Raw genomic sequence first — 25168 nt, forward strand, 5'->3', positions numbered from 1 at the left:
TGCCTGCACCACATACTCAAGTAGTGCATCCAAATCCTAACTGTTCATTGCTTAAAAATAACTTTCCTTGTATACACTTTCTTTTTTTTTTACTTTAAATAGATGCCTTCTGGTTCTCAGCTCTTCTGTCAAAGGGAACAGTTTCTCCCTATCTGCGGTGTTCAGACATCACATTCAGAACATCCCTATCAGATCTCTCAATCTTGTCTAAGTGGAACAACTCCAGTTCATCTCATTTGTCCACATGACTAATCTTCTTCATCCCTGGAACCATTCTTATAAATCTTCTCTGCATCATCTCTTGTACCTTCACATACTTCCTAAAGCGCGGTGCCTAGAATTGGACAAGTTCTTCCAATTGAGAGTGAACCGCTATTTTATGGAGGTTCACCAAAACCTCCTATTCTATGCCTTCGTTTTATTAAAATGCAAGCCCCTGTAAGCCCTATTTACCACTCACAGCCTGCCCTTTCACCTTTAAATTGTGCATATATACCCCTCAGGTTCCTCTGCTCCCACATTCCCTTCAGAATTTTCTCTTTTTTTGTATTGCCTTTATTCCTTCCAAAATGTATCATTTCACACTTCTCTGCATTAAATTTTGTTTATGTTTCTACCAATTTCACCAGCCGTTCTATTTCCTCCTGAAGTTTATCACTATCTTCTTAGTACACAATTTCAAGTTTTGTGCCATCTGCAAATTTTGAAATGTGCTGTCTGCATCCAACATAGATCAGGAAAGGCGCAGATTCTAGAACTGATCCCGGGGGACCTCTGTCTCCTGCCATTCACTTAACTTTGTATACATGCTACCGCTCTACTTTTTATTCAATGAGCTTTAGTTTTGCTGCAAAGTCTGCTATGTGTCATTTTATAAAATACATTTTGGAAATTTGTGTACACCATCTTATTGCCCTCATCAGCCCTCTCTGTTACATCAAAAAATTAATTCAAATTAATTAAACGTGAGTTGCCTTTAGCAAATACATGCTTGCTTCCCTTAAAAAAAAGCCACAGTTGTCCAAGTGATAATTTTGCCTCAGATTATTGTTTCTAAAATCTTTCCCACCACTGAGTTTAAATTTGCTGTCTAACTGCTGGGCTTATCTCTGCCTGACCCTATAAATTAAACCAAAGTGTAACATTTGCAATGCTGGAGGTAGGTGGGCTAGCAATATTGATTCAATCTGTCAGTCCAATTCAGTAAGTCAGGGAACCTCCTTTGGGATGAATGCCTTTGAATTTTGTAATCTGAACATCACATTTGTATTTGCTAAATGCAAAAGCTTCAAACCATTGATGTTTTGTATCTTTAGTGCATATTTGCTGCTTGTTAGATTTCCCTTAGCATCAGCTTATTGTTTACATACAAGAAGAAAGGGAAAATACCGCTTAAAGGGAGTTTGACATGCAAGGAAGGCTTCACAAGGACAGCAAGGAGCGAGTTATCTTAGACCTGGTGTTGTGTAACGAGACAGGTAGAATTAGGGATCTTCTTGTGAGGGGTGAGCGAGTGGACGAGGACCTGGCAGATGGAGTATAATGTTAGCAAGTACGAGGTTGTCCACTTTTGGTAGAAATAATAGTAGGAATAATAGTATTACTTCAAAGGCGAAAAGCTGCAGCATGATACGGTGCAGAGGGACCTGGGGGTCCTTGTGCATGAGTCGCAAAAATGCAGTCTGCGGGTGTAGCCGATGATCAAGAAGACGATTGGAATGTTGGCCTTTATAGCAAGGGGGATAGAATATAAAAGTAGGGAGGTCTTGCTGCAACTGTGCAGAGTACTGGTGAGGCCGCAGCTGGAGTATTGTGTGCAGTTTTGGTTACCGCACTTACGGAAGGATATATTGGAGGGAGTGCAGAGGAGGTTCACTCGGCTGATACCGGAGATGAGGGGGTTGGACTATGAAGAGAGACTAAATAGACTAGGTCTGTACTTGTTGGGGTTTAGAAGGATGAAGGGGGACCTTATAGAGATGTATAAGATAATGAAGGGGATGGATAGGGTAGAGGTAGAGAGATTCTTCCTGCTTAGAAAGGATAGCAGGACTAGAGGACACAGGCTCAAGATAAGGGGGGGACAGTTTAGATCAGAGTTGAGGAGGAACTTCTTCACTCAAAGGGTGGTGAATCTCTGGAATTCTCTGCCCGTTGAAGTGGTTGAGGCTACCTCGCTAAATATATTTAAGTCACAGGTAGATAGGTTTTTGATAGACGGGAATTAAGGGTTATGGGGAGAAAGCAGGAAAGTGGAACTGATCCACTTCAGATCAGCCATGATCTTATTGAATGGCGGGACAGGCTCGAAGAGCTAGATGGCCTACTCCTGCTCCTATTTCTTATGTTCTTATGTTCTTAACTATTTTAATGATCCTGAATAGGGAAAGGGAGTAAAAGAACTAACAGTTTACACTTGCTGTCAATCAAGACATCCTGATGTGATGTGTGATAGTCAAGACATTCTGAATGACTTGTAGTTAATAGCTGATGGAAATGATAAGTAAGAAAATGAAGTATTAGAGAAGTCCTGTTGTGCAGTGTTAAAAATGTAAGTTATGTTTTTAGTGGCAAATGGGGAGAGAGGGAGAAGCTGACAGTACTGTGAAAGTGAAAAAATGATTTAATTGAGGAAATGGATATGGAAAGGGCCAATTGCAATGAACACTATATTAAGATTCCTTAATACCTATAGCTTAGTGAAATCTGTTTCATGGGAGGATTTTCATGCAGCTCCAGCCAAAGTATTTGTTATTAAGAATAATACCCGATCCTGATGTATTCTGAATCTTTGTTAAGTGCCGGTTATCAAAACAACCGCTATTTTATTGACATCTGGGATAAGAGCATTGCCTCATTAGAATGCAAGAACAGATCTCAGATCTCAAATACAAAGTCCAAGACTTGGGTTTGGTTAACCTGTATAAATAATTTTTGATTCCAATTCTTTGGACAGTTCTTTGATATATTCAAAGTTGATTACCAACTAAAAATGGCACCAAGATGCCCAGCAGCATCACTTTGTTCACCTGCACCTTTGCCATAGCTCCACTGTGTTTTACTTTTAAAATTCCTTTTCAAACTAAACCTCACTTGTGTGACATGAAACAAAGACCATGGCTATGGACTAGCTTGACAAAACTAATGGATCCTAAATCTTGGTTCTGCTCTTTTTTGATGGTGCAGAGTTGCTATTCTATTGATGCCGCATGTCCCCTGGACTTCAAGGGTTTTTTCAGGTCTTCTTTCCAGGGTTTGCTAGCTGGCAAATACTGAAAAACCCTAGACCTTAGCCCAACTAGATTATGCCCAAATGCCAGACTGAGTAAACCAGAGTGGCTGAAGCAAATTCATGTCCCTGGCAGTGAGTCTTCTGTATTCTGGCTCTCTGGTCAACATGGCTACTGGCCTGGGATGTACCAAGAGGTGGCTATAGTTAACGTCAGCAGAATGTAAAGATCTCCAGCACCATCTCACATCAACCTTGTATAATGTTGTTACCCTTACGAGTTTTCGGAGCGCTATTCCTTCATCAGGTGAGTGATTCACCTGATGAAGGAACAGCGCTCCAAAAACTCGTGATTTCAAATAAACCTGTTGGACTTTAACTGGTGTTGTGAGACTTTTTACTGTGCCCATCCCAATCCAAAACCAGCACCTCCACCTCATCCCTTAACAATATAATTGACGTTAATAAACCTTAAAATTATAATTGACAAGTGGAAGTTAGTGAGATTAGGTTTATTTTTGCTTTATAAATGCATGTTTCTTTCTTTTTGGATGATATGGTAAAAAACAATATTCACCCTCCAATTTCCCATCTTGACTGCCATCTTGTTTTTGTTGACTCAAATGAGATTGGAAGCTCTTCGTATAAGGAATAACTTTTAAGAAATAAGTGTTTTAAGAGGGGATGCTCTGTACAAAAAAATCTAATTAGTCACCTCCAAATCTTAGCCTGTCATCAGTAATGTGATTTCTCTGCAAGTTATTCCATTTTGCTTGCCACAGAAATTTCAGCTGCATTGCTTGCCATATTCTTCTGAAAATTGCACATTTTGAAGGACAACTTCAATTTAGTTTTATTTCTAAACAAGCCATTGGGACACTTATACCAGTGCACTGAACAAACTGTCCCTAATTTGTTTTGAGGGTATAAAATTAGTAGTGGTAAGTACATGTGACAGTTACATCCATTCAGTCATCTGTACCTTTGCCCTCTTATCTTAAATGCACAAAGATTATTGGTTTCAATACTGACTAGGATAATTTGACATTTATTGCAACAGTGTCTTAGATAATCACATCTTAAAACTGTAGATTTATCACATATAATCAAATAATTTAAAGGACAGATATGTCAACAACAATTTGCATTTATATAATACTTTCGGAAAAGTCCCTCAAGTGCTTCATCAGACTGTAATTAGACAAAGATTTACAAAATTGTCATCTTCCATTTGTTTTTTAATCTGCTTCTGGCTTGCACTTTTTTATGTGTCACATTCTCATCCACTCCAATAGCCTTTTGCTGGGATAGATATTAGTTCTTTGGCAGGTAGTTGGCAGTCTATACTTATCATTGAATCACAGTGCAGAATGAGGCCATTTGGCCCATCAAATCTGCATCAACAACATCCCACCCAGGCCCTATTCCTGCAACCCCACGTATTTACCCTGCTAGTCCCTCTGACACTAAGGGGCAATTTAGCTTGGCCACTCAACCTAATCTTTGGGTGGAAACCAGAGCACCTGGAGGAAATGCATGCAGACACGGGGAGAACATGTAAACTTCACACTGATAGTCACCCAAGGCTGGAATTGGACCCGGGCCTCTGGTGCTGTGAGGCAGCTGTGCTTGCCATGGTGCTGCCCAAATAATGGTGCCCAACGTGGGGCAATCTATCAGAGTCCTTTACGAATTGACTTCACTTCCATATTCTTTCTTTTTATGTCTCTTTGATTAGGTCAGTTTGAACTTATTGTTCTGTCATGAAATATTGCAGAATATGTAGGACTGTGACGTTGGTCATATTTATGAGTCAAATGCTTTGAAGTTTGAATGTTTGTCATATACTGAGCTGGTGACACAAATGCTGGTGTTTGGCCCTCTGTAGGAAAAGTAATTTAAATAAAATGGCTTAGTCGTGTGTTGATCCTCTTGAAAGCAAGTTCCGTCCAGCTGTACTGAATGGATATATCCTTTACCAATAATATATTCTATCTTTCTGTATGAACCTATGATTAAGGCCCAATTTTGTGGACTGTGTTGTTCATTTGACTGTTACACTCCAAGAATGGGAATTTTTTTATACCAACATTGCTCCAGGCCCTGAAAATTAACATAGAGATTTTAAAATTGGATTCAGTTCTTTAGATCTCTGTGATGAAATAATATTGAGAATTTTAGAGTGCAACAGCATGCTTTTTTGGATACCAGGAAGTATTGTACCTGATGTTCAGCGTAGCTTAGGAATCTCAAATATATTTTGGTGCCAAACTGAATTTGCTTAAATAATTTGCTTTATCTTATTCCTGTGCTTATCCATTTATCTATATAGATTTTGCTTTCAGCATACTGTGGATTAGTCTAATCTTCTGTTTGCTTTATTGTAATTTCTTGTAAGCTAACACATATTTTGAAAGATGCCTCAAATAGAAACATGGGTGGCACGGTAGCACAGTGGTTAGCGCTACTGCTTCACAGCTCCAGGGTCCTGGGTTCGATTCTCGGGTCACTATCTGTGTGGAGTTTGCATGTTCTCCTCGTGTCTGCGTGGGTTTCCTCCGGGTACTCCGGTTTCCTCCCACAGTCCAAAGATACGCAGGTTGGGTTGATTAACCATGCTAAGAAATTGCCCCTCAATATCCAGGGATGTGTAGGTTAGAGAGTAAAATATGGGGGGTAGGGCCTGGGTGGGATTGTGTTCGGTGAAGACTTGATGCGCTGAAGGGCCTCTTTCTGCACTGTAGGGTTTTATGATTTCTATGTATCATTGTACAAGCTTGTTACTCTGGTTTTCCAGGCAATACAAAATATTCAACTTGCTATGTCTTGCATATTCTTGCCGCTAAGTAAGATGTATAATGAAAACATGGTTTGAAAAGAAAACAACCTTTGAGTTTTGAAACAAAACTCCCCTATATATTTTATTCAGCTACATTAAAATAAAAGCATCTCATTCAAGGAGGGTTCTTGAGTGAATACTTTCAAGCCATTATTGCGATCCACCCTCACCCCAAGAAGTTATTTTTTGGTCTATTTGAATCACAAGACTGGTATGTCAGCAATAACTGTATCTTGAAATTGTACAGTTATACTATGAATATAAAATGTTACATAATCTATAATATGATCGGTAAACTGAATGCATAATTAATTGCTTATCATTTATGTGAATATTTACAGTAGATAAAACAAACCTTTATTCTTTTTAGGGGAGCACTGCTGGTTGAACTTGTGTGTGCATCCTGGCTATTGAGTCAGTAATCATCACTCTCGTTCTGCTCACATCGAAAAGTATATTTTGTTAAACTATGAAAATAATTGACACCATGATGTGGAAGAAGAATGGCATTACCATGTAGATGTGGGATTAGGAGTTTGGCCATTCATCTGATGAAGGTTTGACAACTTGCGGTCCTGTTCGTTACAGCCACTTAATAATGTAAACTAGTCCCATGTGGCAGAGACTAGAATTACATGCTACGATTGCCTATGCATGTTTTATCTTCTGCATTATCTAATATTACAGCTTCCCTATTGGGCATCGCTCTCCTCATCACACTGCTGCTACTCAGATCCCTTTGTGGATTTTGATTGGTTTTTAACTTCTGTTTATAATACCTGCCATCAAAAATTTTTTGTCAATAGGCATTCAGCCTGCAAATAGCTTTCTGCTGACAGTTGATGTGCTCTGGTGGGGTTAAGGACACTGAAGAAGCTCCAGCTATAATATTTCAATCTGGTGAACAGCTAGATAAGATGAGACTTTTCAAAAATATTTAATTCCATATGTATGAAGTATTTGACTGCACACAACATCACTTAATTTAAAGGAAGAACAAAAATAAGTAAAGTGAACAGATACTGGATCTAAGCTTACGATGTACGTGATTTCACAGTGACAATTACCATTTTCTGGTGTGTGACTTGGTGAGCATTCATTTTTCCTGTATACGACTGTTTTAGAACTTCGTTTTACAGCACAGTAAAGAAATTTTGCACAAACTATAGAAATGTCAGATATGCTGCAGCTTCCAGCTGTACATATTTCATCTTCAGGCAATGGCACTGTGGCTTGGTCAAGATCCTCAACACCAACACTTCGTAGGAAACGCTTCAAAATGAAACGTTGGAAGAATGTTCAGAGTGAGAAAGAACAAATGATGAAAAACATTTACTGTGGTCCGATAACCAAAGAGTACCTACAGCTTCCTTCTATTGAAATTACACCATCAAGTGATGAGGATACTCCTTGGTCAAATTGTTCCACGCCAAGCGCTTCTCCACGCCGCAAACGCTTCCTGTTGAAGAAATGGCTGAAAGTTCGTGAGAAAGGTGAAGCAAGTGAGACCAGGTAGATATTGAACATAAAACTGAGAAATGAACAGATAATATGAAGTGCTATAAAGTAGAAATGTATCACAAAGATGCTAATGCCAAAAAAACCCTGTTATTTCCCAAAACACATAGCAGCTAGAATGACTCTTTATTTTCGTAGTGACTGCTAACTCATCAGTAAAAGCAGAATGAGACCATAAGCTATGAGTGCTATTTTTCACTTCCTTGCCTTTACAGAGAAATTGTATCTGCCTGATAAAGTATGGCTTTTAGAGAAGGTTACTAATTTGTTTCTAGTTTTTTGATGTATTAATTATCTAAATCCCCCATCACTTAGTTGATTGTGTGTATGTATTTGTAAGTCAATATTCAAACACGCGTTTACGGTGATGTAGTGAATGAAGAGTACATAGCTGTCTCTAAATTGTGATGAGTTTGTTTTCCTGAAGTGATCTTGAAATCTATTGCTTCGTACTGGTTACAAAAAACACAAGGTTTTGCATTCTTTAATAGGCCTACTGGTGAGTGAAAATATCTGGACAAGGAATAACCTTTACATGTATTGCTCATGCATATCTACTAATGATCTTTCAGTTGTCCATAAAAATGATTTTACTCTTATGCCCAAGAGGGATAATATACATTTAGAAAAGGGAAATTAGAAAATGGAACCATGTAAAATAAATTAAAATTAAAAGCCATGAGTGCTACATACATTGGTCATTGATGTTGTAGGGAGTCAGGCCTGTACACAAGGTTCTTTGAAGAACCAAGGCTATCATCCGTTATGTTAAATGTGGAACAAGGTAGCCTCTTAATTTAGTGCTTTCAGAGCTGTATCATTTGTCAAAGTAACAATTATTAGAAAAAATATAGTGCTTTGAGTCTGTTGTGTAATGTACAATTTTGTACTTCGCAAATGTTTAACAATTTAATACTGTTGACTGAACATTGTTTTCCACATAAACAATTTGGTTGATGTAACAAGCTTTCCAAGTATTCTAAGAATTACATCTGGACTGCAGTCTCCATGTGGAAGCATTTAGTGGAGTTATTAAACTTTTTAACATGTATTCTGGGGGCTGACTATTCAAGATGTTAAATTCAAAGATTATAAAAATACCCTTCATCCATGTGAATTTAAGGTAAAAGTTAACTTTAGGACCAAGGTTAGTTTGTTTTCTGTTTGCAAATTGGTTACAGAGCTCAGTTAATGTTACCTTTGTCGTTCATACAACTGATCAAGTTAGATGGTGGAGGCTGCTGTGTGACCTTTAATGTTGTCTCATTATTGTCTGATTGGATCTCAATGACCTTGACACAAGTGCAAGCGAGGAAGGATAGAATTAAGTGACCAGCCAATTGCACTTAATTTGTTTGTTTAATGAAGATGAATTTAGAGTGAGCAAAGGTTAACCTATTCTGTAAATTTAGCAGCAACATTGATACTTTTCCAGAATTGTACTGCCACTGCCTGAACAGTGAATGTTGGGTTTAATTCAGCATATGCATTTAAGAACTAGGAGCAGCAGTAGGCCACTGGCCCTTCGAGCCTGCTCCGCTATTCAATAAGATAATGGTTGATCTTTTCATGGACTCAGCTTCACTTATCCACCAGCTTACCATAATGCTTAATTCCTTTACTGTTCAAAAATCTATCTATCTTTGCCTTAAAAAAAATTCAGCAGGATAGCATCAACTGCTTTACTGGGCAGGGAATTCCATAGATTCACAATCCTTTACGTGAAGAAGTTCCTCCTCAACTCAGTCCTAAATCTACTCCGTTATTTTGAATCTGTGCCGCCTTGTTCTAGTTTCACCCGCCAGTGGAAACAACCTTTCTCATCTATTCCCTTCATAATTTTATATGTTTCTGTAAAGATCCTCCCACATTCTTCTAAATGCCAAAGAGTATAGTCCCAAGTCTACTCAGTCTCTCCTTGTAAGCCAACCTTTCAATTCTGAAATCAACCTAGTGAATCTCCTCTGCACCCACTCCAGTGCCAGTACGTACTTTCTCAAGTAAGGAGACAAAAACTGTACACTACTCCAGGCGTGGTCTCAACAGCATCTTATACAGCTGCAACATAATCTCCCTGTTTTTAAACTCCTAGCACTTCTAGCAATGAAGGACAGAATTTATTTGCCTTCTTAATTACCTGTTGCACCTTCAAACCAACTTTTTGCAATTCATGCACAAGGACACTCAGGTCCCTCTGCACAGCAACATGCTGCAGTTTTTTTACCATTTAAGTAATAGTCCATTTTGCTGTTATTCCTGCCAAAATGGATGAGCTCACATTTACCAACATTGTGTACTCCGTCTGCTAGACCATTGCCCACTCACTCAAACTATTATATCTCTCTGCAGACTTTGTCCTCTGCACACTTTGCTCCACCACTCATCTTAGTGTCATCTGTGAACTTTGACACATTACACTTGTTCCCTGACTCCAAATCATGTATGTAAATTGTAAACAATTGCAGTCCCAATGATCCCTGAGGCACACCACTAGTCACTGATTGCCAACCAGAAAAACCCCCATTTATCCCCACTCTTTGTTTCCTGTTGGTTAACCAATCCTCTGTCCATACTAATACATTACCCGTAATGTTGTGCACTTTTATCTTGCACAGTAGCCTTTTGTGCAGCATCTTGTCGAATGTTTTCTGGACGTCAAGATGAACAACATCTACCAGCTCCCTGTTATCCACCGCTTTGATAATGTCCTCAAAGAATTTCAGTAAATTAGTTAAACGTGACCTGCCTTTCATGAACCTATGCTGTATCTGCTGTAACTTCTATCCAGATGTTTCACTATTTCTTCCTTGATAGATTCAAGCATTTTCCACATGACAGAACTCAAGCTAATTGGCCTTTTGTCTCCTTTTTTGAACAGTGGTGTCACATTTGTTTTCTAATCTGCTGGAACTGCCCCAGAGTCCAGCGAATTTTGGTAAATTATCATGAGCGCATTTGTTATTTCTCCTATCATCTCTTTTAGTACCCTGGGATGCATTCCATTACGGCCTGGAGACTTGTCTACCTTTATCCCTATTAGCTTGCCCAAGACTACTACTTCAGTGATAATGATCATTTCTAGATCCTTGTGTCACTGGCTCCTTGCCATCAATTTTTGGCATGTTATTTGTGTCTTCCACTGTGAGGGCTGACACTAAATACCTCCTTTTCAGTGGTCTAAAGTCTGACTTCTGTGAAAATTAATATTCACTTTGCATGTGAAGCTGAGAAATGGAGATGCAATATTAGATTTTACTTTAGCAGTCCACCAAAAATAGTTATTAATCTCGTGGTCTACCATGACTCATTTTAAGTGCAAAAGGTGATCGAAAGGCTAGTGGAATTGTCATGGACATTTAAAGTTGAGATATTTACGTTATCTAACATGAAGGTTTTGAGGGTGCAGAATTGTCTCTGCAACTGTGATAACTTCCACGGTTGAATTGCAGAATTGCTTTAACAGTTGAGCTTAGTAGGTATAATCAGGTTAGAGGGAGGAGAAAATGTTTCCCCCTGATTTTGCAGGCGGGGAACTTTCAAAATTGCCTAGTTACTTACAGCTGACCACATATTAATTTAGATACCATTCTCTGTCTCTCCCTCGGTTGAAGCTGTTTTAAGATAGTTCTTCAAGATCTATCTGCCAGCTTCCTGCGCTTTTTTATGCTTTTTGCAATTAAGTCAAAATGGTCACCATATTGTGTGATCTGTGCAAGAATGCTGAGTGACTTGGAAACTGGGATTTCTGTTATAATTATCCAAAGTCTCCTTACCCTTGTAGTGAGCAAAAGAGTCAAGGTTGTTCACTCCTAGTCATGGCTTATAGTTAATGTTTTTGCATTTGGAGGAAAAAGCCATCAAGTCGATGGGTTTGTTTACTCATTTGGAATACTCACTGAATTTTAAATGCATATGTCTGAGAATGTCTCCTTTGTGGATTCAGGCTGGAACCCCTTCAGCCAGCCTTCATCCAAAGAGAAAGTCATGTGACTCTCTGTTTCCAAAATGGATTCTATCTTAAAACTCAGTCCAAGGTTTACAAATGTAACCTTCAAAACATTTTTTTAACTGTGCACCGTAACAGAATGATGGCTCTTATTTCAAGGGGACTGAAATATAAAGGGTAGAAGTGTTACTTCAGTTGTGCAGAGCGTTGGTCAGACCTCATCGTGAGTACTATGTTCAGTTTTGGTCACAACATTTCAGGGAAAATATATTGACTTTGGAGGAGGCAGAGGGCAGATTTACCAGTGTGATATCAGGGTTTATAGGGTTATGTTCTGAGGACACAATGCTTACATGTGGCTTATATTCCATTGGGCTTATGAGAGATGATTTAATTAAACTATCTAAAATAATTTATGGATCCTCTGATGGAGGAGTCTTAAAATTAGAGCTAGCCAATTCAGAAATGAAATAATACAGCATTTCTTCTACAAGAGACAGTAAAAATCTGGATTTTTTCTCACCCCTTCCCCCAGAAGCAGGTTGTGAATGTTGGATCATTTGAAATGATCATTACCAAGATCAGTAGACCTTTATTGGATGGGGGTATCGAGAGATTATAGATCATGTCAGATCAGCCATAATTTGATTGAGTGGCAGAAAATGATCAAAAGGCCTTGATTCCTGTTGTTAAGTTCATCTTGATATTCTTATATAATATCTGTATTTACATAATGCTTTATCAGGTTGGAATGACTTCAAGTAATTGAATCAGACTAAAAAATCACTTCAATTCTAATGACGATTCCATTTAGTACTGTGATTAAGACACTATGACAAAAATAATTGCAAATGTTGCGGGACTTTAGAATAGTCAGCTTCAAAAGCTTTCCAGAAAAGTGTTTGAGGGTTATGCGTAAGGATACAGCAGGATATAGATCAGTTGGAGACACGGGCGGAGAGATGGTAGATGAAGTTTGATCCGGACAAATGTGAGGTAATGCACTTTGGAAGGCCTAATACAAATATGAAATGTACAGTAAATGGCAGAACCCTTAAGAGTATTGATAGGCAAAGGGATCTGGGTATACAAGTACACAGGTCACGGAAAGTGGCAGTGCAGGTGAAGAAGGTAGTCAGGAAGGCATGTGGCATGCTTGCCTTTATCGGCCGGGGCATTGAGTTTAAAAATTGGCAAGTCATGTTGCAGATTTATAGAACCTTAGTTAGGCCACACTTGGAATATAAAGTTCAATTCTGGTCGCCAGAAGGATGTGGAGGCTTTGGAGAGGGTACAGAAAAGATTTACCAGGATGTTGCCTGGTCTGGAGGGCATTAGCTATGAGGAGAGGTTGAAAAAACTTAGTTTGTTCTCACTGGAATGAAGGAAGTTCAGGGGTGGCCTGATAGAAGCCTACAAGATTATGAGAGGCATGGACAGAGTGAATAGTCAGAAGCTTTTTCCCAGGGTGGAAGAGTCAATTACTAGGGGACACAGGTTTAAGATGCAAGGGGCATGGTTTAAAAGAGATGTCCAAGACAGATTTTTTACAGACAGAGTAGTGGGTGCCTGGACCTCGTTGCCAGAGGAGGTAATGGAAGCGTATATGGTAGTGACTTTTAAGGGGTGTCTTGACAAATACACGAATAGGATAGGAATAGAGGGATACGGCCCTGGAAGGGTAGGGGGTTTTAGTTAAATCGGACAGTATGGACAGTGCAGGCTTGGAGGGCCAAAGGGCCTGTTCTTGTGCTGTAATTTTCTTCGTTCTTTGTAAGTTGTACTTTGTTTTGTTTTCATATAATATGACTTGCTGAGTACTGTAATATTATTGGTTTTGACTTACCCTCATTACTGAACAGTGAGCTGAGGGAACTAAGATAAGTTTTAAAGGAGCTATAAGGGTCGTTCTAAAGTGAACTGTATATTCCTGAGTGATTGAATGAAAAATTAGTAAAGCACATATTGATAAGGGTTAAAGACCAGGTAGGCTTATTAAGAGTAAAATTTGTTGCTGTAGGATCAGAAATTGACGTGTTAAAACAGTTCCCTTTTATTTGCTTCCCTCATTCCCATTTTTTTGAGCCTTATCTGTGAATTCAGACTAAAAATAATCAGAAGGTACTAGCATTCATTCAGCTTTTCTCCCATCAGCTAGCAACATCAGTTGCTTAAATAAAAGCAAAATATTGCAGATGCTAGAAATATGAAATAAAAATGAAAAATGCTGGGCTAACTCCAATCTGGTAGCACCTCTGGAGAGAGAAACACAATTGACATTTCCAGTCCATTGAGCCTTCTACAGAGTTCTGTGGAACATCTATTTCTATTTAAGTCATCTATTTCTACTTAAATCTAGTTTTGTTTTACAGTTTTACATTTTTTCCCATTCTGTCCTGAAGATGTATGCTGGGTATAGTCCTGTGGTTGTTGGCTGCATTGGTACCTTACCTATGTAGACATTCTCCATGCTTGGTCCAAGACAATATTTGCTGCAATGATAATCAACTTTTGGGGATCATAGAAGAAACAGTATTAATGAATTGTGATGATGTACTTGACCATACCTATTTTCTTGGAATCACAAATTGTTACAGCACAGAAGGAGGCCATTTAGTACATCATTTCTGCACCAGCTTTCTGAATGAACATTTCAGTTAATGCCATTCTTTTGCCTTTTCCCCATAATCCTGCACATTCTTCCTTTTCAGTGAACAGTTTAGTTCCCTTTTGAATTCTTCCATTGAACCTGCCTTCAGGCTAAAACCACTCATTGCATGAAAAAGGTTGGTGCCATGAGGTGGCACAGTGGTTAGCACTGCTGCTTCATAGCACCAGGGATTTGGGTTCAATTCCAGCCTTGGGTGATTATCTGTGTGGAGTTTGCACGTTGCCCCTGTGTCTGTGTGTTTTTCCTATGGTGCTCTGGTTTCCTCCAGGTTAGGATGTACAGGTTAGGTGGATTGGCCATGCTAAATTGACCCTTATGCCTAAATATTCAAAGGTTTGGAGGTTTAGTGGAGCTACAGGGCGAGGGACTGGGTAAGAGTCTGTGCAAACTCAAATGGCCTCCTTATGCACTATAGAGATACTATGATTCTGTGTCTCTTTAAATCTGTGCCTTTTCATTCTTGACCCATTTATGATTGGGAACTGTTTCTCCTTATTTTCTCTGTCCAAAGTCCTTATGAACTTGAATTTCTCTATCAAACCTTCTGTCAATCTTCTATAAGTAAAACGATCCCTATATCACTAATCTATCTTCATAACTGAAGTTTCTGATCCTTCAAACCATTCTTGATATCTTTTCTACACTCTCTCTCCACTGCTTTCATATCTGACCTAACATGTGACACCCAGAAATGGATGTGGTACTCCAGCTGAAACCAAACTGGTATCTTATATAAGTTCAATGTATGTTCTTTGTTCTTGTATTTAATGGCCCTATTAATAAAGCCTGAGATATGCTTTATTAACACTGCTCACAATCTGTCCTCCCCCTTTAATGACTTGTGCTCATATCCACCCTGATGTCTTTCTGCTCCTACATTCCTTTTAGAATTGTGCCCTTTACTTTATATTATGTTTCAATGTTCTTCCTATCAAAATGAATCATTTCACATTTTTCTATATTAAACCACTCTGAATCTTCCATTTGTCCATCCATTCCAACAGTTTGAAGTTTATAATGCTGCCAAGTTTCATATTGTTAGGACATTGTGATAAAATGGAAAAATAAGAAATCCAATAATTGGGAATGTGTTCTGGTGGTATAGGTTCGCAGGGAAAACAGGTCATTGTTTTTAAGATGGACAAGAGACAAGTTGTCTGAGTTGATGGAACTAGGGCTTTGATAATGCTGATTAGCAAAGCAACATTGGGAACAAGTGGTTCCCTAAAGCAAAAGCAAATTACTCTGGATGCTGAAGGAAATGCTGGAAAATCTCAGCAGGTCTGACAGCATCTGTGGAGAGAGGAATCATCCAAACTCAAAATGTTAGCTCTGTTCTGTCTCCACAGATGCAGTCAGATCTGCTAAGATTTTCCAGCATTTTCTGTTTTTCTTTACTTAAGACAAGTTTGATAAAATTGAAGATAGGTGTGGGTTTCACATTTATATTTCAAAAGGTGAGATCATGTAAAAATGGTAACCACAGTAATTTCTGAGAAGGTTAATTCAGATAAGGGAAGATCAAAAAGAGGGACAGTATATCAGAGGCCAGTTCACCATTTGCAGGAAGCTATGTTCACTCCCAACAAGTTCTGTCTAGAGAAAGCCTGTTTTAAGAAACCAGATGTCTCTATGCCAATTCAGAAGCAATCCCAAAAGATATAGGTGCCTAGTGTGTAACGGTTGCTGGATTTTGCTTATAGTTTTAAAGCTCATAAGATGTTGTTTAAGGAGGTTTAGCTCTGAGGTTAGGAAAATGGAGGGATTTGGAACTGGATAAATTTAAAGATACTGTGGATAGCCATTAATGTAGTCAACTATATATTTTAATTGACTTTCTTATGTATTTTACAGCATAAAAAACTTTAATTGTGTTTAAAATCATCACAGAAAATTTTGGGATATCCTTCACTGGTCTTCACATCTTTGCTCACATTATACAAATTACAAAAATACATTTAACAGCATTCCAAAATTCCCTTCTGAGTTTAGCATTTAACATCAGCTGTGTTCTTAACAATGGGCGCAATTCTCTAGCTTCTCCATGATGTGTTTCTCACAGCAAAGGCAGTATGCCACTGGCTGGCGGCAGGATCTTCTGGTCCCATTGCAGTCAGTGGAATTTCCCATTGACTTCCCCCCACACTGCCAGTAAACCTGCGGTGGGATAGTACCAGAAGATCCTCCAGCATGAATAGTTGGAAAGTTCCAGCAAATACTATTTGCAAACTTTGAAATTTTGCCTTTTAAGCTAAGATCTTGGTGATGAATAACTGCCAGGAAAAGCAAGGGTCACATCACTGATCCCTGGAGAACTACTACATCCTGAAAAACATTCATTAACCACTGTTCTGCATTCCTGTCACTCAGTCAATTCTCTATCAATGTTGCTATTGTCCTTTTTAGTCTACATCTAACTATGCTCACAAGTCTTCATCAACCCTCTTTGTTACCTCTTCAAAAAATTGGACTTCAATTTCTTCCAGGAAAATAATATTTAACTATGTTAGTTTTCTTTAATTAACCCACATTTGCCAAGATGACGATTAATTTGGTTCTGAATCATTGTTTTGGAAGTTTCCCCACCATGGAAGTTAAACTGACTGATCTGTATTTGCTTGGCTTCTCTTTACATCCTTTTCTGAAGAAAGTCTTTTATTCTGTCCCCTCTGCATGCTAAACTCTCATTGCTTTTCAGGCCCCTCTGCTTACTTTTATTTCTGGTTTACATCAGAAAGCTGTACAAAGTTGTGGGTTCCTTCATAGTTTCTACAATCCAGCTTTGCTTATCAATCAATCATCATTGCCTAGCTTAATAAGTGTAACTTTGAAAAGTAAGCCATGCACCATCTCAAGTCTCTGATCTATATTGAAGCTGTGAATGCATTGCTAATTTGGGCCATGTGACGGACATTATTAGGCTGTTGAGTCGTATCCTAAATTGATTGTGTTATGAATGACCAAATTCATTTCATATAAAGCTGTACATTAAGTGGAGTGAATTCTTTACTCTTATCTGTCTGTTCTTGAGTCTGAGGGATGAAAAGGTTGTGCCATTTAGTTTTTGCCTTTAATGAGATTTTTCTTGGCTAACCCCATTCTGAATATACAGTTCCAAGTACACATGCTGTGTGCAGTAAACAGATATGTTGAAATATTAATGACATTTAAATATTAAGCATTTATATTATTCTAATCTAGTTTATTGTAGTTTTATAAATATCTCAAATGATCAACATAAGGAAAATTGACACTGCAGAATGGCACTACTTATTTTTAGAATGTCGATTTCTATAATGTACTTGATGACAGCTAGGCATTGTTCTAGCAGTTGATTACTTTGCAACAAAAGTGTTTTTTAAACTGTTCTCTCGTTTTGTGTACAATATATTCTAACTGATAAATATAAGATGATGCCTGAGAAGGTAAATCATTATACAATTCAAGATTTATAGTTTACAGCTCAATACCACTATTTTGTAATGAGATAACTGTTTCCTCCCCCACTGTGTGAAAAGATTGACTTTGCTGTCACTTAGCTGGTGCTTTGACACGGCATGCTGCAAAATTTAACTCCACTGGATATATCATAAATGTAATAAACCCAGGCACTAATCCTGATTTTTTTTAGGAAAAATAGAACGCTGACTCATCATGCTTAACATTGATGTAACAAGCTACAATATTGCATTTTATATGAGTAACTTAGTGCTGATGCAATGAAAGCAAAATACCTAATGAATAATTTCTAAGTTAGAGATTCAATACTCCCTTGAGATATCAATGACCGCTTTGCACCTTGACACCCTAGTCTATTATGCAGTCTTAGCTTAATAAGCAACAATAGTTGCAAACAATTCAGGCCAAGAGAGAGGGAGGAAGAGGCTGTTTCTAGGTGGCAATTACTTATATTTGGCAATTGGCAAACTGCTTATGAATTTGCAGTGAAAATGTTTGTTGTTTTCTTAATGAATTAACAAGCAAATTAGTCAAAATAATCAACCCAATCTTTTGAAAATTGTCAGTATCTGCAGCAAAAAATAATTATCTTCTCTCTGAACGAGACAAAAGCTGCCCATTTTGCCACCCGTCAAATAACTGTCAACTTCCCAAACATTTCGCCATTTGCCTTCAGATTTTATTTTGTACCTCCGCATCGGATTGCTTTTTACTTCATTAAAACTCCTGCTTCTCTTTAGTCACAGGTTGGGAAATATCTAAAATTAATTTGTCAACTTTATAAATGCCAAAACAGTGTTTGACCCGAAATGGTGGAACATACACTTGAAGTGTGTGTGACCATTAAGTTTGGATCTGCTGGTCAGATTTCCTGAATCCCTTGTTAAGTTGGAGAGGTAAGTAAATTGTGTAGGTTCCTGGCTTGATCCATTTAGTCCATGGGTTATACATTTAACACCATTGTTTTAATGGCTGCTACTTTATAACCTACTATGGCATCAGAGTAAGAGGTATCCCAGAAGGAAACTAAATAATAAATTGAGACTTGAATGCTGCATGATATCATAGCATCTCCTGTTTTTCATTCGTTCGGGGATGTGGGCATCAGTGACTGGCCAGCATTTATTGCCCTTCACAAATTACCCTTGATCCAAGTGACTTGAGAGGCCATTTTAAGAGGACGTTTAAGAGTTAACCACTTTGCTGTAGGTCTGGAGACACATCTAGGCCAGACCTTCCCAAAAGAACATTGGTGAACTGGATGGGTTTTTACAACAATCAATGCTGGTTTTATGGCCATCATTCGACTTTTAATTCCAGATTTTTATTGTATTCTAATTTCATCATCTGCCAATGTGGGATTTGAACCTGAGTCTCTGGTTCAGTGACAATACCACTATGCCACAGCCTCCCCCTCTTTTTTCACTTGGCCCAACAGTCTCTTCAGTATAAAAGTCAAGTGTGGCCTCCTGATATGAAGAGAGCACCTGAGTGGGACATAAGGGGAAATTAATTTTTGTACACAACGCGAGTGATAGGGTTTCCACTTTGGACACATTAGCAATCTGGCCCAAATTGCGCCCAAAATAGCATCTGTGTGGAAGGTATTTTTTCCTTCATATTTCTACTTAAATTCAAAAATATGACTTTTGAAATTGCTTTAGAAAGTATTCTTTGATATATTTAAGAGACATAACTTAATAAAGTTTGATTTCACGCAACTAAGAATGGGTTTAGCACAATAAATAGTAATGTTAAACAATGTGAATCCATCACCTGTGTGAAATGTGATTTTAAATTGCAGGTACTGACTTTTAGAAGGTATACAAAACTGTTTATTGATTGTATAAGGTTACAGTAGTCAGTTCCTTAATAAATTGAAAAAGGAGAATCATTCAAAAGCTTTCAAAACACAAATGTTAGAATTTTTGTATCCAAAAGATCCAGCTTATTTTTTGGAAATTCCACAAAGGCCTGCAGATGGCACAACAAATCAGTTTTGTGTTTGGAGGCTGCTTCAAGTTTTTGCGTAAGATATCACACAATACCATGTTGCACTGAGTCAGTTTGTACTTAAATTTTTTTTAGTTTTTTTGCAGAGGTTATGCTGATCATTGAGAGAATTGTGGCAAAAATTCAGTACCAATTGCCTGGAAACTTCAGTTGGAGAAACTTATGACATAGTTGAACACCAACTATTGGTGAAAATATTTTCATATAAATACGACAAGTGCAGCACAGAGAGATACTTCACATTCCTATTTCTGTAAAAAATTGTAAGTGCACACATTTTTATTTGATAGAAAACTTGCTTTCAAACTATTAAATCGTAGTAAATTAAAGTGATCACTATTTGTTCTGTTGCCCATGTGAAGGGAAGAGTGACATAATTAAAAATAGACCAAATATTAGATCAGTATATCACTCATAGGAGCAGGCAAAAATACAGCCTTTCCAATAAATACTATATCCTGAGAAAGAATTAGAAAAAATGTATGCCATAACTTTGCGTCAGCATTTTGTCACTTTCATTGCAGAGGAAGAAAATAGAGCATGAAAGATCAATGTCTACTGTGCTGGATTTTGATTGAAATTATCATGGATTTACTATATGGGGGTTCTGAAGTTACAGATTTTGATTCAGCATCTAATTTTGAGCGTTTCCCAGTATTTTAGAAGTTGATCATTGTTGTGCCTTTCCAGTCAAATAATCCATGCTGAGCTACAGAAATTTTAAACATAAAAGTTGTCCAGACTAAAATACAGCTTTATTCAATGCCATTTGTAATTAAGCCTATAGATTGCATTTTTACATGAGCATTTGAAAGTTTTGGATCCTAAATTGACTCCTTTCACATTATTGATTATACACATATGCAGATTGGAACCTCTCACACTTTTCCAACGGTAATTCATAAGTCAACAATAACAACTTATAATTATGTAGCACTTCTAATGTATTGAAATGACTCAAAGTTCTTTGTAGCATCATTATGAAACAAATTATGATAAGGATATTTTTGTTCTGATGACCAAAAACTTGGTCAAATAGAAGTATCTAAAAGGAGTCAAATGGGGTACTGAGGCAAGGAGATATAGGGAGGGAATTTGAGAACTTGAACCCAAGAGGCACACCACCAATGATGGAACTATTAAAATTGTGGATATTAAAGAGGGCAAAATTAGACAAGTGCAGAAGGAGAGGTAAGGCCATGGAAGGATTTGAAAACAAGGATGAATATTTTAAAATCAAGATGTTGCTTGAATTGGGAGCCAGTTTACATCAGTTAGCTCAGGGGAGACATTCCTGTTGATAAAGACACTGGCAGCAGAGTTTTGTGTGATCGCAAGATTACGAAAAGTAAAGTGTGAATTTGGTTTTAAATGAGTTACAGTTTTTCCCATTGTCTGTACTTATGATTACAAGTTGTTGTAAGGTAATGTGAATTACTATTGTTTTCTTGTTATGCTCCATAAATTACACTGAAATGAATTACTGATCCTTGTTACATTACAATTAATACAATGAAAATGTGAATCTTATTAACAGTATGAATCACACTGAAGTGAAATATTGATTTTTATTATCTCAGTCATCTTTTCAATCTTTCTACAAATAAATCTGGGACTTCTCAAAAGCTTCTTGTGCAGTTTGCATAGCTCTCAGTCCCTGCATTGAAATTAATTGAGTTGGGAACATTACCAAAATTCTGTGGGCCTGCAGAAGAATTGAACCATGAAGAACTTTTTTACTTGCACAATTGGCAAAAATTATCACCTTATTGTTTTAGTACCATATTTTAGGATGTCTAATAAAAACATATTACTAAAATAATGATTATGGCAGTGTTCCAGTAGCTGTCATTTGCTGATAGCTTTTTATTGGCAAACATTTGGGAGAGAAGAATATTGTTCAGCCTTTGAATGACTCTCCACTGCTCAACTACTTAGTGACAATTTCCTGTTAACATCTAGCTCTTTTGCACACTTTCTAATCTAGTCAACTGAGGTACCTGGGTATTATGGAAGATGAACTGTTTTGGTTATTACGTGAAGGTACTCATCAACCTACCATCTCATTGTATTATGACCAGAACCCAAGCATTTGGAGGACTGAATCGTCATTAAATAATTAATTCAATAATTAAGAGATTTTAGAAGTCATCAACTATCTGTTATATTCTATCCTTTTTAATTAATGATGGACAACCTGGGCCGTATCAGTGACCCTCCTTCATCTTAGGGGGCTACAAGGTCGAAATTGGTCTTGTTCACTAACCATGACCCCATGAACAAGATTAAATACATTTAATACATGCTGAATATTTCATAATGAGTTATAGACAATTCTTTATCACTTATATATTAATGGAACTATCATCTTCAAATGGTAAAAACAAAATAAAAATTTACACTTTGGAGCCAAAGAGAACGCACGGCTCTCACAGTTGTCATGTGTGCAATCGGCATGCACCTCACTTTGCTTATCCTTGCTTTACATGGGTATCACTTCAGTCATCCTGGTAGGAAAAAACTACGTGGATGGAAATCAGTAGAATGTGCATGTAAGCAACAATCAACAAAATGTCTCGTGGGCACATTCAGAACCCAAATAGGCCACGGGTTTCCCACCATGATTTAAGTTCAGAGTCTTGTTCTGTTTCTTCATGTGAGGGCTCCAAAATACATTCAAATTGATCAAGATACAAACCTGCCACTATCACTTGCTTGAATAGCTGTTTTAAAAAAAATCATGATACTGAAGTGAAAAAAGGCAAAAAGGTTTTAATTAATGTGTAGTCCAGATTATAGCACCTTCTAGACCCAGACCAGGACCATCTAAAAGAACAAGGGCAGCAGATACCTGGAACTATCACCTGGAGGCTCTCCTGCAAGTCATTCACGATCCTGACTTGGAAATATATTGCTGTTCCTTCACTTTTGCTGAGTCAAATTCCTGTAGTTCCCTCCCTTAAAGCACAATGGCTGTACCTACACCTCAGCGACTGCAGCGGTTCAAGAACGCAGCTCGTCACTGCCTTCTCAAAGGCAATTTGGAAGGACAATATATACTAACCTCGCCGGTGATACCCAAAATGATAAAAAGATTTCAAAACTGTAAAATAAGAAGATTTCTTGCATGGAAATTATTGGCCTAGGTATGAAAGGTCAATGGACGAGATCTTACCAAAAAAATTCCAAGCGCCAAATGGGAGAGAATCATGCCCATTTTTTAAGTGAGCTCCTAGACGCAATCGTACGGCACTTAAAAAAAGAGAGAGGGAGTGGGTGGAACCTATTCATGCCAAGAAACTGGCTAAAGACTGTGCAGGTGCCCCGATTTTCCACTACACTGTGGGAGATCTGTCATTTTCCCCCCTTCCTGGCTGCACGTCTCCCCTTAGGCTTGGCTCCCTTGGCACTGCCCAAGAGAGGTGAGAAATCTTGCGTGAACCTGGTTTTTTACCTCTTGCCCAATCTTTTGGCTCACCACGCAGGTCAACTGGCGTGAAGAGCCAGCAAGATCATTCCCATAATCTTACATGTGCATTAAAATAGTTATTATCCACAACCAGCACAAATCATCATTCAATGTAAAGAACAGATTTTATTGCAACTTTTAAAAGTATAAATCCTTTGGCAAATTGTATGAAAGTTTTTCCACAGTAGAAAATGGAATACAGGTCATTTCCCCTCTTCTGTAAAATTATAATAATAAATAAAAAGGGAAACATTATCATAGAATACCACAAAACAGAAGCTGAGTGTTTGGGAGAGAGAAGCAGCGTCACTTAAGATTTTCCCAGGTATTGGTTCATCCGGCAATGGTCCAGAAGAGCTAACTTTACCTGGAGTATTGTGCTTTGCTAGGAACCATCCGACAAAGAGATTTAAATTGCAAACTTTGATGGTATTGTCAGTTTTACCTTCATGCTTATTCTGAAAGAGTTGGAAGGAAACATATGTAACTACTTTAAAAATCAAGACTGAGCCCCCCACATGAGATTTCCTCCCCCCACCCCCCCTTCTCCCACTGCCATCACCACCACCAAATCAACCAGGCCCAACCTCTCACTAGCCTAACCATGTCTCTTCTCACACCCCCACCCCCCCCACACTGAAAAGATATCCTAAACCTGCACGCCCACCTACCCTGCCCTGCTAATATCTGAACTCCCACCCCATGTCCCATCGAGTTACCGTAGAAATTTAGTTTCTCTCTTTTGATGAGACTTTTTAACTCTTCAGTAGCTAGTACAGTGAAAAGGGAATGTGTCCCCTTCAACCCACTCCTTTTACACTCGCCATGGGATTTAGGGATCTACTATGCTACTTGAGGCTCACTTGACCTGAGTTAGGAAGGTCGAGCAAGATGGGCGCTTTAGAATTTAAACACAGGCCATCACAGAGTGGCAATCTGCTGCTGATTGCCACTCAGCAAGTTATTGCCCAATTAATCTTATTTATCTGAATGCAGCTACATATCTTTCATAAAAACATAAGAAATAGGAGCAGGAGTAGGCCATCCAGCCCTTCGAGCCTGCCCTGCCATTCAATAAGATCATGGCTGATCTGTCGTGGCTCAGTTCCACATTCCTGCCCTCTCCCCATAACCCTTAATCCCCTCGCTTATCAAAAACCCATCAACCCGCGTCTTAAAAATATTTAGCAAGGCAGCCTCCACCACTTCAACGGGCAGAGAATTCCAGAGATTCACCACCCTATGAGTGAAGAAGTTCCTCCTCAACTCCGTTCTAAACCGCCCCCCCCTTTATCTTGAGGCTATGCCCCCTAGTCCTACTGTCCTTTCTGAGCGGGAAGAGTCTCTCCACCTCTATCCTATCCATCCCATTCATCATCCTATATGTCTCAATGAGATCTCCCCTCATTCTTCTAAACTCTAACGAGTACAAGCCTAGTTTATTCAGCCTCTCCTCATAGCTCAACCCCCTGAACTCCGACATCAGCCTAGTAAACCTCCTCAGTACTCCCTCCAAGGCCAAAATATCCTTGCGTAAGTGCATGAAGTCTTAATTTAGAATCAAACTTAAAACTAATCCTTGTATTCCATTAAATTGCTCAAATGTAACTTCCCTTCTGGTCTCCCTTGCCAACTGATATTAACTGTTTCTTCACCTCTAGTAGTTTCTCCCTTTTTTTCCAAATCTACCATCATTTCGGTTACGAGTGGTGTGCCTCAGGGATCTGTTTTGGGGCCACTGCTGTTTGTAATTTTTATTAATGATCTGGATGAGGGTATAGTTGGGTGGATTAGTAAATTTGCTGATGACACCAAAGTCGGAGGTGTGGTAGATTGTGAGGAAGGGTGTCATAGACTTGGACAGGTTGCAGAGCTGGGCCGAGAGGTGGCGGATGGAGTTTAATGCGGAGAAGTGTGAGGTAATTCACTTTGGTAGGAATAACAGATGTGTTGAGTATAGGGCTAACGGGAGGACTTTGAATAGTGTGGATGAACAGAGGGATCTAGGTGTATGTGTACATAGA

General features: G+C 38.4%; 1 protein-coding gene across 6 annotated transcripts in view; it reads left to right on the forward strand.

Annotated features, from left to right (window-relative positions):
- Window positions 1-25168, forward strand: part of gramd1ba (GRAM domain containing 1Ba) — a 689080-nt gene that overhangs the window by 318834 nt on the left and 345078 nt on the right. For 5 of the 6 annotated variants that reach the window (XM_080214711.1, XM_080214713.1, XM_080214712.1 and 2 more), the window contains exon 1: window positions 6439-7580. The exons of the other annotated variant lie outside the window; for it this stretch is intronic. In XM_080214711.1, coding sequence (XP_080070837.1) covers window positions 7240-7580 — 341 coding nt within the window. In that variant the 5' untranslated portion in view covers window positions 6439-7239. Of the gene's footprint in view, window positions 1-6438; window positions 7581-25168 lie in introns of those variants that run through there. 6 annotated transcript variants of the gene reach the window in all.

This window comes from Carcharhinus amblyrhynchos, chromosome 29 (assembly GCF_965287045.1).
Source record: "Carcharhinus amblyrhynchos chromosome 29, sCarAmb.v2.hapA, whole genome shotgun sequence".
NCBI classification, from domain to species: domain Eukaryota; kingdom Metazoa; phylum Chordata; class Chondrichthyes; order Carcharhiniformes; family Carcharhinidae; genus Carcharhinus; species Carcharhinus amblyrhynchos.